The sequence below is a fragment of the Pantherophis guttatus genome, chromosome 8, assembly GCF_059756535.1.
Source record: "Pantherophis guttatus breed Tessera chromosome 8, ASM5975653v1, whole genome shotgun sequence".
NCBI lineage: Eukaryota > Metazoa > Chordata > Lepidosauria > Squamata > Colubridae > Pantherophis > Pantherophis guttatus.
Genome location: NC_142070.1, coordinates 24,254,348 through 24,269,894, shown reverse-complemented (window position 1 = coordinate 24,269,894; position 15,547 = coordinate 24,254,348). Strand labels below are relative to the sequence as shown.

The 15,547-nt window shown below is 38.3% G+C and overlaps 2 protein-coding genes across 3 annotated transcripts; both read right to left on the bottom strand.

The window, feature by feature from the left end:
* Positions 1-304: 304 nt before the first annotated feature.
* On the bottom strand, positions 305-7,193 carry OSTC (oligosaccharyltransferase complex non-catalytic subunit). The gene is made up of 4 exons (XM_034442254.3): positions 6,710-7,193; positions 3,844-3,937; positions 2,193-2,390; positions 305-1,161 (listed from the first exon to the last, which is right to left on the bottom strand). Exons 1-4 carry the CDS (start codon positions 6,846-6,848, stop codon positions 1,143-1,145), a joined length of 450 nt encoding a protein of 149 aa, XP_034298145.1. The 5' UTR covers positions 6,849-7,193; the 3' UTR covers positions 305-1,142.
* A 3,987-nt stretch (positions 7,194-11,180) lies between these two features.
* RPL34 (ribosomal protein L34) lies at positions 11,181-15,165 on the bottom strand. Of its 2 annotated transcripts, none has more exons than XM_034442253.3 (5): positions 15,078-15,165; positions 13,506-13,579; positions 13,315-13,414; positions 11,861-11,964; positions 11,181-11,304 (listed from the first exon to the last, which is right to left on the bottom strand). In XM_034442253.3, the coding sequence occupies exons 2-5, from the start codon at positions 13,568-13,570 to the stop codon at positions 11,220-11,222; spliced, it is 354 nt and encodes a 117-aa protein (XP_034298144.1). In that variant the 5' UTR covers positions 13,571-13,579; positions 15,078-15,165; the 3' UTR covers positions 11,181-11,219. The 2 variants fall into 2 exon arrangements, with proteins under 2 accessions (XP_034298144.1, XP_060542902.1); XM_060686919.2 differs by having other exon boundaries at positions 15,056-15,090.
* Between the last annotated feature and the right edge of the window lie 382 nt (positions 15,166-15,547).

Sequence of the window (15,547 nt, the reverse complement as noted above, 5' to 3'; positions counted from 1 at the left end):
TTTTAATTTTATTAGCTGTCACATCAGTGATGCCAATTACTTTTAACTTTATAGTCATGCCTGCTTTATATTTATCTATATGCGGCCTTAGTTTGAATATTACATCTGAAATAATGCAAACGTTTCTGGAACTACCGAAAGCCACAGATTCACTACATGGCCTTCATAAACACATCTCTTCTTCTATAAAAATGAGAATATTACTAAAAACCACATCTGTACTATGAAATGTAGAAAAAACTTAGGAAAGCACAAGACTATTAGAAATGTAAAAGAGCACTAAATATATACAATATACACAGTGTTTTAATAGAAAAATGTTTAATGTTTTCAAAAAATTTAAAGAAACAATTACTATCATACAATTCAGGGTTTTATTTTGCATATGTTTAGATTCATCTACTAAGATGAATGTCAGTGTAATCTTTTCTTCATAACACAACACAGATACAAATCCATGTGCAGAAACAGTTATTTTTCAGTGCCCTTTGCAAGTGGCTAGAAGACTGTATTACCTGGAATATTTTAAAGCACCAATTGCTAGTAATGCTAGAGGGAGGTGGCACCCTCATGCAGGCATTCTCCACAATCCACCAACTCTGCTCTCTTTCATATCTTGTAAGTAATTGATCTGCTCTGTCCTCTAGGTTGGCTTATCCAAAGGTGAACACAAAGCTAGTTGCTTTTCTGTTTTCCTGATCAAGCTCCTAAACATACAGTGGCAATCACTGACCAGGAGTTGTTATTTATAAATATGGAAAAAGTTAATGTTACCTTCACAATAGATTCTCTCACAAGGAGATAGGAAAGTATAGAATTATTACTCTGAGGTTGATCATGAAGGACAGGGAACAGGATTGTAGAGTGGTGATTCTATTGTACTGACATAATACACTTAGGCCCGAGAATGTTCCTTTTTTAAATACTGAAGAAAAATGGGGAAACATTTGTTTAACTGCCTGCAACAAATCCTGTTTATATAAGGAGAAAATGAGAAAACAATCCTTTAGTTAGTCTACTCATTCTCTCTCTCTCTCTTGTGGCTTTAGATAGGAATGATGGGGCTATGTATTTTTGCTATCCATTCTTCTTCCTAATGAGAAGGAAATACAATCTTCAATCTGCAGCAATCCAAAAAGGCACTAACCCATCAAGTAGCCCCTAGAAGACAAAGAAAAGTTTGAATGGAAATGTGAAAGAAAAGCAATGCTATTTTAGTTCACAGTTGAATCCATTACATAATGCTAAATTCTTATTCTATCAGTACCAGTAATCAGAGGTAGAACATGTGAAGGACCACAAATCCATTCTTGATCAAGACAGAAATAATTTAGAAGGATAAAAAAGATCAGATGCAAGATGTACTTCTGTTAAAGGAACTGCAGAAGATTCTCCTTGCACCAAGTCAGAGGTGGGTTTCAGCAGGTTCTGACCAGTTCTGGAGAACCGATAGCAGAAATTTTGAGTAGTTCAGAGAACCGGTAGTAAAAATTCTGACTGCCCCTGCCCCCATCTATTCTCTCCCTCCCAAATCCCAGCTGATCGGGAAGAAATGGGGATTTTGTAGTAACCTTCCCCTGGATTAGGATGGGAATGGAGATTTTATAGTATCTTTGCCGTCACGCCCACCAAGCTACGCCCACCAAGGCATGCCACACGATGCCCACAGAACCGGTAGTAAATTTTTTTGAAACCCACCACTGCACCAGGTGTAAAGACATGGTCATGTATTGTAGTCCATATGTAGTAGGCTATAAAGCAAATTAACCACCAATCACATGTGTTTTGTTGGATGTTCAATTATTAGACTGAAAACCTTTACTAACCATAATCTTATTCTTTATTTGAAAGTTTCTAATCCAGGAATGACACTGAATTATCTTAAAGTACTATGAAAATGCAGTACTAGATAGCATTTCAAAATATTTAATTCATTTATCTCAGATATTAATAGTTTATTTCTCCAACTGATTTCTACAATTTTATAAATGTAATAATCGCCAGTCCTACCCAATAAATGTACACCAATAGACTCGTGTTTGCTTGCGTTTCTCCAAATAAGATGTCTTTAGAAAATAATCTGAAATAACCTATGTTCAAGTTTTATTCTTTTTGTGTGCTAATTTAAATTTTGGTTTAAACAAATATTGAGAATAAGGGAGAAAAGAATCTGAGAAAAAAAAATGACTTACGGTAATTTCATTCGCATAAAGACTCTCGCCATGAAAAAACTCAACAAGACGCTCACAAATCCAATAAATAGTAGCAGAAATCTATTCAGCTTTGGAATATTTGGCGCATTGGAACGATCCAGTATTATGAAACCAAGTCCACCCATTGTGAAGAGGAAACTTGACGCGAGGCCTTCCATAATGTATTGTCCATTTACTCTGCGTATAAAATGAGTAAATGATCAACATTAGAAGGGTCCAGAAATTTATGTGGGATTTATACATGCAGGAATTTTATACCAATAGACCCCATAATCCTCTAACTCAGGATAGGCAAAAGAACAATGTTGACAAGTTCACTTGTAGGTAAACATGCCTTTTGTCCTGACCTATTAGGGAATTAATGGCATTAAAACAAGGTGAGAAATCTGCTGAAAGAGCTGGGATAGGTGTCAGTTTCAAACGTTTATTATTGAAGGTAAAGGGTCCCCTCGCACATATGTGGTAGTCGTTCCCGACTCTAGGGAGCGGTGTTCATCTCTGTTTCAAAGCCGAAGAGCCAGCGCTGTCCAAAGACGTCTCCGTGGTCATGTGGCCGGCATGACTAAATGCCAAAGGCGCACCGAACACTGTTACCTTCCCACCAAAGGTGGACCCTATTTTTCTAGTTGCATTTTTTATGTGTTTTCAAACTGCTAGGTTGGCAGAAGCTGGGACAAGTAACGGGAGCTCACTGCATTACATGGCACTAGGGATTCGAACTGCTGAACGTTTATTATTTGGAGCGAACCAAAGTCCAAATTTACTTTCAACATTTTTGGAAACTGCCCTCGCACACATTTAATATATCTACTTCAGCCACCATAGTCCACTGGCTGCTATCCTCATTTTCTTTGATCATTCAAAAAAAGAAAGAAAGAAAGAAAGAAAGAAAGAAAGAAAGAAAGAAAGAAAGAAAGAAAGAAAGAAAGAAAGAAAGATGATGAAAACAGGAAAAAGAAAAAAGAAACTAAGGGAAAACCAGAAATAGGAACAAAAATAATCCATACACCATAAATCTAAATAAAAAGGGCAATAAAACAAACCAGGAAAAACAAATGTAATAAGCAGTTAACATAGACTTTACAGTGCACTGGGAAGGGGGAAAAAAAGGTCTCCAGACTAAAAAAGGAATGTACAAAATTCTTCAGTCTTGGCTGGACTGTTCTGGAGAATTCTAGATTGTTCTGCTTTATTGTGCTTTTCTTTGGACTATGCTGTTCCAGGGAGTGAGACTTAGAAATCTTTTGAAGTAAATAATCCAGAAATAGCTCAAAGTGTTCCAAATACAACATTTTAGACACAAGGTCAGATCACCCCTGGAACACCTTGAACTGCTTCTACTTAGAATTTACGTCAAAACTGCCCAATTTTCTCCACTCCCCCTTCCCCTGAATAATATGATCTGGAAGAATCCAGAAAGAGATGAAATCTGCCAGAACACACTGGAACAATATCCTCTCAGATTAACCAATTTTGCACATCCGTACCAAAATAACAATAATAATTAATAATAATAATGAAAATATGCTACTAAAATCCTTCTTTCTTGTAGACAAGAGATTTGACACTATAATAATTTTGCAATATTTTTTAATATTTTGATATACTTTTAATATTAATTACATCTTACCTGTATGCCAAGAATGCCACAGGCCGTTGATGTCCATGTTCATCAGTCATTGAACCAACACTAGGAGGTTCTACAATCACATCATAAATTATTCCTACAGAGGAAAAAAAAAATTATAAAGAAAAATAATTAAAAAGAATTCTTCCAAAAAGGAAGGTAGCGTTCACAAGTCTGTCATTCTCTTGCTAATAGTTACATAGGTGTTTCTTAAAAGTTCAAAACCATCACTTTTGCCTGTCCTCAGGTTCTAATGCTGCAATATATAGAAACATACCCTCCATCAAGGTTTTATTAGTTAGCTACTTTTCAAATTTCCTTCAGCCAATTTTTAGCAGTAAAATTTACTTCTCTTCTAAAAAGTCCTTTGATTTACTTCATGGACACAGGAGGATCCAAACCTTCTTTGTGCAAAATTGGCTAGAAGTGAGTGATACTCACCTTCAGTAAGTCTACCTTCTTGGACTAATGGAGTTTGGGATTTCTAAATAATTTTCAATTACATTTTACTGTATTTTCAACATACAGAACAGAAGCACTTAATGTAAAATGTAAAATGTATTCAAACATTTTAAGAATGCAACAAAATTCAATGTGGCAAAATTAAGCAAGCAAGCCCTTAAATGAAAATATGGAATCTTGCAGTTAATTTTCTTTTAGGCTTATAATGACCCTTTTACAACTGTTGAGGAGCTGCCTATTCCCTGCTCCATCCATCAGCAAAACTGATTATACAGAGTAGACTTTTTCAGACTTGGGCTACAAAAATATAGAAAAATACTAGAATGTAACTAAGAGGTAAAAGGTTTTTTTTCCCCATCTCTTTCCTGACATCCCTAGTTGTCTGCAGTTCTGCAGCACAGATATGCCAACCCAAGTGCAAAGCTTCAATTTGTTCCCTCCAAGGTAAGGAGGATTTGTAAGGATAGAAAGTTATGGATAAGTGAACAATACAGTAACTAAAGAACAATACAGTAACTAAAATTTAACAATATCTCCTTTTGTTATAGGGAATTCCTCTGGCTTAGCCACTCTTCCTCCTTTTCTGATCTGTGCCTTCTAGTCAGACTAGACTCTAGCAACAGCCTCCCAGTGGTCTCAAGGAGTCTCTAAAAAGAATGCAAATGACCAGCTGTCTGCAAGGAATATAAATCCTTCCATTCCCCAGTCAGAGCTGAAGAAGCTTCTTGGATGAGAAGCAAAATGCCTTCAAAGAAAAACAAGGAAGTCCAGTTGCCTCCTGAGAAAAAACACCTTTGGGACAACCATGACCTGGATGACTGAGGATCTCTTATAGAAATCTTGTCCTTTCTTGACAAGATTTCTTAGGCTTGAGACTGTCCGATCCCAAAGTCACCAAGGACTCATAGCTCTCCTGCAAACTTTTAGGTACCGCAAAAAAGGGAAAGGATCATGGCAGAGAGGAAGAGAGTGAGCGAATCGTAAGGGTTGCTGAAGACCCTTCTAGTTATAGACCAGGGGTTTTGCAGCTCGGACACCACAAGCTTAAGAAAAAGCTGAAGCCTGTCTCCTGGAAATCCCAAAGTTGCTTTTTCAGGAGGCAACTGGACTTTGTATTTTCTTTGAAGACGTTTCGCTTCTCATCCAAGAAGCTTCTTCAGCTCTGACAGGATGGTGGGGAATGGAAGGATTTATATTCCTTGCAGACAGCTGGTCATTTGCATTTTTTAGAGGGCCCTTGAAGAACTCGGAGGTTTATCTGTGTCCTCAGGGTCACCTGAGTAGTGCTCTTGGTTCCTGTAGTCTGCAATTTTTTCCTGTGGAAATCCATTGTTACTCCCACACCATTCCAAGGGTGTCCATCCCAAATTGCATAGCTAAAAGTCTGTAGAGATTCTCAGTCATCCAGGTCATGGTTGTTCCAAAGGTGCTTTTTTAGGAGGCAACTGTACTTTCTTGTTTTTGTCTTGGAAGATGTTTCGCTTCTCATCCAAGAAGCTTCTTCAGCTCTGACTGGGGAATGGAAGGATTTATATTCCTTGCAGACAGCTGGTCATTTGCATTCTTTTTACAGACTCCTTGAGGCTACTGAGAGGCAGTTGCCAGAGTCTAGTCTGACTAGAAGGCACAGCTCAGAAAAGGACAAAGGGTGGCTGAGCCAGTGGAATTCCCTATAACAGAAGGAGATACTGTTACTGTATTGTTCTTTGGTGACTGTATTGTTCACTGATCCATAACTTTCTATCCTTACAAACCCCTCCTTGCCTTGGAGGGGACAAATTGAGGCTTTGCACTTGGGCTGTGCTGCAGAACTGCAGACAACTAGGGATGTCAGGAAAGAGATGAAATAAAAAACAACAACCACCACCCTCCACTTGGAGGTTTATCTGAGTTGTCCCTTTGGGACAACCATGACCTGGTTAACTGGGAATCTCTACAGGAGGGGATCGCCAAACATGGCCGCTTTAAGACTTGTGGACTTCAACTCCCAGAATTCTCCAGCCAACATAGCATAGCATAGCTGGCTGGAGAATTCTGGGAGTTGAAGTCCACAAGTCTTAAAACTGCCACGTTTGAAGACCTCTGCTCTACAGACTTGTCACCTGGAAAGACTTTTCAAGGGAACATCGGAGTGTTTTTTCGCCGCATGCATAATTTACATTAGGAGCGGGCAGGGGCAGAAGGGCTCTGTAAGGGTCGAGCGGGGGAAGGAAAGGGGGTCCCCGGCGTGACGGAGGAGGCGGTGGGTATTCGGGCGTCGCCCTCCTCGTCTCTTTCTCCCCCCCCCCACCAACATGGTACAGCCTGGCTGGGAGGCGGCTCCTGATCTCCTTCACCTGGGGGTGGGGGGGGGGACCCTCTGCGTCCTACCCCGTCGGCTTCAGCCCTTCGCTGTCTCTGGCATTACCTCCCGTGATGAGGAAGTAAGAAACCACCACTAGCGCGTAGACCGTCATGGCCGAGGGCATGTGCACCCAGCTCGGCTTCTTCAGTTTAATGTTGGGGCATTCCAGCACCAGAAACGGCACTCGGTAGAGGGTCTCCATAGCGATCCCAGCTCCAGCCTCGCCAATCTCGTAGCCGCTGCCTTCCTGCCCACCGAGTTCGGTTAACTGGGGCTGACCTATCGCGGCCACCGTAAGCACTGTAACGGAACTGCCGAAAAGTCATGTCCTGGAAGGGAAAGAACGCGAACGCTGTAGCTGCGAACTAACTAAAGGAGAGAAACGAAGCGAATAAAACGATGGGCGGAAAAAGGGCCGAGTTTTTAATGACAGGTTACTGGTAGAAAAGTTTTACCAGGTGGCATTCTATCGTGATGAAAGCCGTTTAACCCGATATTAACCTTCCAGGACCTTAAACATGCTCGACGTGGTCATTTAATGAATAAACGTGGCCCTGGCGGAAGTGGATGACGTAAAAGCCGCGCCCACAATCAAAATGGGACCAGCCAATGGTATAGCTTGGAGTTTAATACGTGTATTTTTCCTGGAAGGTGGTTTGAAAAGATGCCGCCCCAGCCAGAGACTGCAATTCTGTGCGAGGGACAATGAGGTTTTTTTCAATTAGACCAGGGGTCCCCAACCTTGGCAACTTTTAAGACTTGTGGACTTCAACTCCCAGAGTTCCTCAGCCAGCTTTGCTGGCTGAGGAACTCTGGGAGTTGAAGTCCACAAGTCTTAAAAGTTGCCAAGGTTGGGGACCCCTGAATTAAGACAACTATAGTTGTAATTCCTCACAGAAATTGGGCTTCTGCTCAACTATGCTTTCGCTAGCCTATCTATTTTTCTTAATTTGTTCGTTTTCCTTCTGCAGAATAGGCTAAACCTCAATTAAATAAATATGGAGATGTAACGTTCTTTAAGGCTGAGATGAAATTCTGGATGTATGCAAATTTTGTAGTTCCAACCTTAACTCAGCTCTTTTCTCACCCAATTTCCCTTGGCTCTTCTCTACCTCTCGCCCGAGAATTATGAATCTCTTAAAACCCTGCTATTATTTTGTGTCAGTTCCCTAATGGTTGACTGAAAGATTTGGAACTTCTTTGCTGAATATATGTCCAGAATCTCGAGACACAGAAAAGTGGTTCAGGTTTTCTTAAGAGCTCAGCAGCTAAAAATCTAGTAGTTGTGCTTTATTTTAAATCCCTGATTTTGCAGCCCTTGATTTTTAAGAGTTCTAAATTCTGGTTTTCATTAGCAGTAGCCACTATTTTAGCATTACTTTCCATTTTATTCATGCCACTTAGCCTAATCATTTACACACATAAAATGAAATGGTAGTTATTTTATGAAACTTTATATACAGTACTTTTATTCTGAATTTACCTTTGATAGATACCAGCGGTTTCTCACATCATGTGACTCATTTGTTGGTTCTGGTTTAGTATTTAAACTCTGATTTGTTAACCATTGTGATTTGCCTAACATAGCACAACATATGAAGTCAAAGTCTATGGATACAATGCTGTAATCCTAACATTGGACTCTGTCCTACTATATGTATGTTTGCAGTTCAATTATATTAGTCTGTCTCTTCTGGAAACACTAATAGCTCAGACCAGGTAAGAAAAAATTCAATTCACAAACTAAAGCTATCAAAGTAATGTGTGCTATTCATTCCCTCCATAAAAATGCAAATGATAGCATTGGATCTGAAACATGTTTTTCCAATGCAGCTTTCTTCAGATGTTTGGAGAATTCCCATAAACTTGAAAAAACAAAGCCAATTGTCAAGAATGCTGAGAAATGTAGTTCAAAATATTTCAAAGCTACAATGTTGAGGGTGATTGTTTAAATATCCCCAAATTAAACACTTGGCCCTTATAAGTGATTAAAGAAAATAAATTCTGTATTATTATACTACTTTCTCAGTTTGACAAGCTGATTATTTTTGACATCAAAAATAATGAAACATTTAGGTTGTTCTCTTCAGAAAATAAATAGCAACAGTAATTGAAGATTATAGAAATGGTCAGCATTGCTCTTTGCATATTTGATTCAAATCCTTCTGCCAACTCTAGATGCATTGTCAAATGCATCCAATACATATTGCAGGAATTTATCTTAAAACACATGGAATGTATAATCAAGATGATGTTTTGAAAGATATTTACCAATTTTTTTAAAAAAACAGATTATTCTATCTTCATAGTTAATAAACTTTTGAATCTCATTTTAATTTTTAAAAATGATTCTACTTCCTATAGTTGTACACTAGTTGGGGTGTTATGCTAAGGAAGCGTATGACTTCTATAAAAACTACAATGAGAACTATGTGGGCTTGGTACAGGAGGAACAAAAACAGATATATCAAATTCTATTGTATATCACAACTTGTTTGATTTTCTCCAAGGGCATCTGAAAATCAGGAGACTGGGTAATTAGATGAAAAGATTATTTTATCTGATAAGATTTTACTTACCTAAAATTTGAAGGGTTACCGAACACTTATCAATGCTCATTCACAATACATACTTTAATTAGAAAATATTGTAATTCTCTTTCGGTCAGCAAAGTCTTCTAAAATTAATGAATCACTGGTGGTATTCAGCCGGTTTGGGAGAACTGGTAGTGGTGACATGCTGTCCTATTTAGCTATATTCTCTAAGATGTGCGCGCAAGCAAAGCACATGCGTGGAAGGCGCATGCACAAGTGAAGCAAGCCTGTTCACATTTTCGATGCACAGCGAACAGATGGTAAAATTATGTGAAACCCACCTCTGTAATGAATATTTGGAAAGGCATTTGAACAAGTCATTATTAGAATATTTAACTAGGTAATTAGTTATACTTAACACTGTTCAGTGGTTGTGCTGAACTGCCATCAAGGAGAAAATCAATTATAGCATTTACTGGCTGATTTGATACCAGTCACTGTCCATCCACCCTTCACAAGATTATTGTGCGGGACTTCCGGTTGGCTCCGCGAGCCTCGAAGACGCTCTTTTACGAGCGCCCAATCCCCGGTTCCGTAAAAGCCCCAGAACAGCCGAAAAACAGCTGTCTGGAGGCTTGGAACCCTGTCCCCGGGCAAAGGGGAGAGAGAAGAGCCGACAAGTGGGGGTAGAGCCCCCCAACTGCGCTAGGAGAAATCCTGGGGCACGAAGGGTGTGGGCTCCCTTTTGAAGCCTGTCAAGCTGCTCCGGACCAGGGACGACTCCGCTGAAGCGGAGCTAGAAGCCGCGACCAAAATCTGCTGAAAATAAATGAGGGGACTTTTTAACATCTTTACCTTGATTGCAGACAGAGCAAATCAGGAGAAAAAAGGAAAAAAAAATTGCAAGTAACACTTTAACTCCGTTTTAAAATGCAGAAAAGGGTTGGGGTGGGATAAAAGTGTTGAATAGAGAAATGTTTTAACAGAAAAGTAAATGTGGGGGAAATGTATAAATAATGAAATGACAATATTAAGAATGACAGTTATTGGAGGAGTAAGATGTAGAAAGAAAGATGTATTCAGATGATATATTAACTGATTGATTTTATATTGTATGTTTGTTTGAATGTTTATAAAATAAAAACTTTTCTTATAAAAAAAAGAAAGATTATTGTGCGGTAAAATAGATACTAGTTATTTAATTCAATATTGGTTCCAGTTGTTTGATAAATCTATTTATGATAAACCCTAACAGCAAGTTAGGTTAAACAGCAAGTTAAACATGAGCCGAGGTGGCGCAGTGGTTAGGGTGCAATACTGCAGCTACTTCAGCTGACTGCTAGTTCAGCAGATCAGCGGATCAAATCTCACCGGCTCAAGGTTGACTCAGCCTTCCATCCTTCCGAGGTGGGTAAAATGAGGACCCAGATTGTTGGGGGCAATATGCTATTTTGTATACTGTCTTTGGTGTAAGCCGCCCAGAGTCCTCGGAGAGTGGGCGGCATAGAAATATGAATAATAAAATAAATAATAAATAAGTAAATATAATGATTTCCAAGATCCCCCCACCCTTACCTAGTCATAATTATTTAACTGGACAATTGCCTTTTAGAAGTGATTGTTTTTCTAGTTATCAGTACAGCATTATAAATGCTTTTAACTTTATACACCACTCACCTTAAACATATACCTGAAAAACCAGGCACCATTATTGATACTCAGGCTTTCAATCACCTACAATATTTTCTCTTCCTGATTTCTTTTGACAGGTTTTTTTTTTTTTTGTACACCAATGTCTCTTTCATGTCTGATTAATTGTAAATTATTCTGACTTTGTAAATACCATTATTAGCACAATACAAAAAGAAAAATGTTTTGCAGTTTAACTGTAAAGTTTAGAAGCAGTACTACCAAAAATGAATGGAAAAGGACCATATTTTAGGATCTCATATCTTTGCTCTTGCCAATAGTTTAATATTCAGGAAAAATCATCTCGTAGATTATTTAAATCTTCATTTATTGGGTGAGAATACAAAAAATCACTTTGATTTTTGACTCTGTGCTTGTGCCTTCAGTACTTTAACAACAATCTTCTGCTCCTCAATAAGGAATGCTCTCTTGATTCTAAAAAATAAAAATAAAAATAACAAAGCATTGTTATAATTCAGCAACAAGCCATACCACAATTATAACAGGCATCACTTGAAAATTTAGTATTTGTCAGTAGATCCAATCTACATGTCATGTTAAAATAAAGCCTTTATGAAGAAGTAGGAAGAAACAGTAGTTCTTTTTCTAATTCTAATTTTGTTAAGTTTACAAAGGACATTTTTTATAAAACAGACTCTTTAGCATCAAGTTGCCTCCATGGGTTACAAATATATGCATTTTCCCCCTTTCCAATTGATCAGTAAGCTTACAATTGCAAGATATTCCAACTGTTAATGGAAAGGTAAAATAAAACAAGGTAGATGGATATAGCTCTCTAGGTTACTTTCAACATTTCAATTAACTTTACATCAACATGCCTTAAAACTATTCTAAAGTAGGTGACTAAACTATGTTCTCATCCATAGTTTTGTGGATAACTGACAGAGAACAAACTATATCATATATGTAATTGGGGTACATTCAAATGAACCTATGAAATTCAGCAAAATTGTACTAAAATATCATTTACCTGTCACGAACACATTTAGCACACATAGAACCTCCATAGGCTCTACTAACGTGTTTCTTTGTTTTGGAAAGTCTCATAAGAACTTTTGGACGAACAGCGCGGACCTGTAGAAAATAAAATAACATATTCTTGTAACTCACCCCTGAAATTTATCGGATTAAAAAGAGCCCTTATAATTTTTGTGCTTATATAAATCACCCATTCATAATGATATGACAAAAGATTTCTGAATAAGTATTATAAATGAATAAACTTGTTTTAATTTCAAAGACTATATTGTTTTATACCAAAAAGAAAAATATTCAGAATAGATTCACTGAAATGGAGATTTCAGATAGGCATGATGTATTTTTCTATGTATTTCATTAAAATACTATTAAGTTTGTCAAAATTTGGACTTGGCTGTTAACAATATTCTTGCAACAGATAAACCCACACTTCCTGAAATTACTTCAAATATTAATAGTTTCATACATATGACTACATCAGCTTGTTCCATTTCATCTGACAGAGAAGATATGCTGAGGATCATCTGTCAGGGACTTACATTTGGTAGATCCCAGGAAGTGGGCCTTCTCTGGCCTAGTCCCTGTTTCATGGAACATTTTCTCTCCCACCACACCAGAGGTTAGGTTGGGTCCACCCATAATGTTCCCTAAATCCCTGAAGATCTGCTTGTTATGACAGCGGGAGGGATCCCAGGAACCAGAGACATATTTGGATAGCTCCATTACTGAGATAGATATACTCACTCTCTTCCATGCCTAGGGTTTGCATAATTTTAGTAATTTTTAATTGTTGATGCTTTTTAATATTTTTATGGGTTGCTTTATTGGATGATTTCATGCCACCCACATTCACCTTTAGTGAGATAGCTGGCCATACAACATATGATTAAGAATAAGAAAATAAATGTGACAGAACTAATAGGTATCTGTGCAGCTGGAATATACCACTGTATTTACCACATCACTTCAAAAGTTAATGTTCTCTCTAAAGAACTTTTAAAGGAGAAAAGAAAAATGCTGCCTTAAAAGAGGCAATTCTAGCAAGTAAAGTATTTTAGTTCCTCAACAATCACGTTGTTGTCTAGCATTGTTTTCTGAAAGTTAAAAACTGCTACTAAATTTGAAGTTATATTATACCTATTTAAATACAAATCAATAGAAAAGGACATAAAAGAAGTCATGTGAATAGTAAGTTATCAGTGAATTACTAAACACTTATTAGTAATATATATTGCTATATGTTTATAGTATACAAACACATACACAAAGCAATATAAGGCAAAGAAAACCCACTACCGATATGAAATATAGATTTTCACAATGAAAAAAACCTAAGTTATTTCTCCAGAGTCACACAAATCTGATTTTCTCATATAAATTGTCTTGTGTCCTGCAGCTTGGTCTTTGTACAAAGCTAGTTTATTTAAAAAAAAAAAAAAGACTTACACCACGAAGTCTTCCTGGGCATACACCGCATGCAGACTTTGGGGCCTTGCCAACTTTCTTAGTATAAAGATAAACAATCCTATTACCAGGTGTCCTGGACCTATATGAACCAGATAACAAATAGTATGGTCACAAACTCAAACAAAACACATTCAATTAGAGAATAGGCAAGAATTCTAGATTGGACTTACAGCCTGGTCTTGTTAGAGGCTGTATTGTAGGACAGCCTACGCCGGTATGTCAGACGTTGGACCATTTTCAATGCCTAAAACAAGAAAAAAGTGAATGGAATGTGAGAAGGATCATTGCTGGACTAGAACTGTTTGGATTTAGCCATATACCAGCCATCTCCAATGTCCCATTGGCTTGGATTACAGTATCCATAATCTCTGGATAATTACAGTGTGGGAATGCTAAGAGTCAGAATTCATCACATCGAATGCTACTTTGCACTCTTGATTATAAGTCATGCTGCTGACATTAAGCACAAATAACTTTTTTTTATTCTTGTGGACAGAAAACGTCATAAGGTGAAAATACACTGCTCAAAAAAATAAAGGGAACAGAAGCAGAAGACATCCAAGATCTGAATGAATGAAATAGCCTTATTAAATACTTTGTTACATACAGTAGTTTTGTGTTCTTTAGTTGTTTGAGCAGTGTATAAACTACTGTATGTAAAGAACAAAGTATTTAATAAGACTATTTCATTCATTAAGATCTTGGATGTCTTCTCCTCCTGTTCCCTTTATTTTTTTGAGCAGTATATTTTTATACCAACACTATTAAGCATGTCCGTCACATTTGGTACGTTGTTTAAAAATGCTGATGCGCTCTAACTCTCAAAGCCTTCGCCCTTACATGAAAAGCAAAGATTTGCACCCAGATTCTGCTAATCCAGGGGTGGGCAACTGTGGCCCTTTTACAACCTGTGGACTTCAACTCCCAGAATTCCTGAGACAGCCAAGCTGACTCAGCAATTTTGGGAGTTGAAGTCCACAGGTTGTAAAAGGGCCACAGTTGCCCATCCCTGTGCTAATCCAAACCAACAGTTTATACTACTTCCACCCACACCCACCCAAGCAGTCCTCCCCGGATACTTCATGGGGAGATGAGCATAAGCAAAAACTGCTACACAAGGTAGTCTAAAATTGAAAGAAAAAAAAAAACCTGATGCACGAACATTTTCCCTCTCCCCGTCCCAAAAAAATGTCTCTAACAAAAATTGGTCCTAGGAAAAGATTTCTGAGGGGTCCTTGGTGCTCTCTGAGCTTGCTTGTTTTCTTGCAGACGTTTCATTAACCCAAATGAAGGGTAACATCATCAGAAAATATTTTTGGGCAGGTGGCAAATATATTTGCATGATACCACAAATCCTAAAATCCTATAATGTTTCTATCTACTGCAGAAAGAAAAAAAAAACTACAGATGAGCGAGCAGCCACGGAAACGAACTGCTCAATGCTGTGCCCGTTAAAACAAGCTGGAGACTCAAGATCACATATAACGACGGACAGGTTTCGAGAAGGCCTTATTAGTCCAAGGCCAGGCTGAGAGGCCTCCTTCCTGCCATCGCCATCGCGACCTCCTTCTCTCCTATTCCTTCCATTTATCGCAACCAAACACCCTCCATTCTTCACACCAGGCTCCCAGCCGCGTCACGACAAATCTTTTGAGTTCCCCCAATTTTTCTACACAACGGATGGAAACCGATTAAAATCAACCCCCCCTCCCCAACACACCTTGCCCTAATTAGGGACTCACCAAGCGAAGGCTTGCCCCGGAAGAGAAAGAAGGCGGCAGCGGGGAAAGGTTAAAGTTGAAACGTGGAACCTACGAAACCGGAAGTGCGGTTACGTCGCTCCGTTCAGCTCCCAAGGAAAGGAAAGTGGGCGCTACCATTTTTCTCCGAAGGAGGGGGGAAAAGCTTTCCCTTTCAAATTTAAAATAGAATGACAAGCGTTAAAGGCAGTTTTCTTACTGCGTCAGGAATTTACAGCCGTCATTTTACACTATAAATATAAATAGTGCTGTATATTACTGTAAAACAAAACCAAAAACCTCCCTCTTTAGCCAAAACAACCCACAAGACTTTTAGGTTATTGAATTGTTCAGCTTATCAGACTAGGCGGTATTTCTATTAAAACAGTGTTTCTCAACCTTGGTAGCTTGAAGATGGGTGGACTTCAACTCCCAGAATCCTCCAGCCAGCAGCGCTGGCTGGGGGATTCTGG

What these genes read in the sequence shown, in the direction of transcription:
- OSTC (XM_034442254.3), bottom strand. Translation starts at nt 6,848, where the DNA reads ATGGAGACCCTCTACCGAGTGCCGTTTCTGGTGCTGGAATGCCCCAAC. An exon ending in TTACTTCCTCATCACGGGAG is followed by an intron (nt 3,938 to 6,709) that starts GTAATGCCAGAG and finishes TTTCCTCTGTAG; the next exon opens with GAATAATTTATGATGTGATT. An exon ending in GTGGCATTCTTGGCATACAG is followed by an intron (nt 2,391 to 3,843) that starts GTAAGATGTAAT and finishes TTTTATACGCAG; the next exon opens with AGTAAATGGACAATACATTA.
- RPL34 (XM_034442253.3), bottom strand. Translation starts at nt 13,570, where the DNA reads ATGGTCCAACGTCTGACATACCGGCGTAGGCTGTCCTACAATACAGCC. An exon ending in GCCCAGGAAGACTTCGTGGT is followed by an intron (nt 11,965 to 13,314) that starts GTAAGTCTTTTT and finishes TATTTTCTACAG; the next exon opens with GTCCGCGCTGTTCGTCCAAA. An exon ending in GCTAAATGTGTTCGTGACAG is followed by an intron (nt 11,305 to 11,860) that starts GTAAATGATATT and finishes TTTATTTTTTAG; the next exon opens with AATCAAGAGAGCATTCCTTA.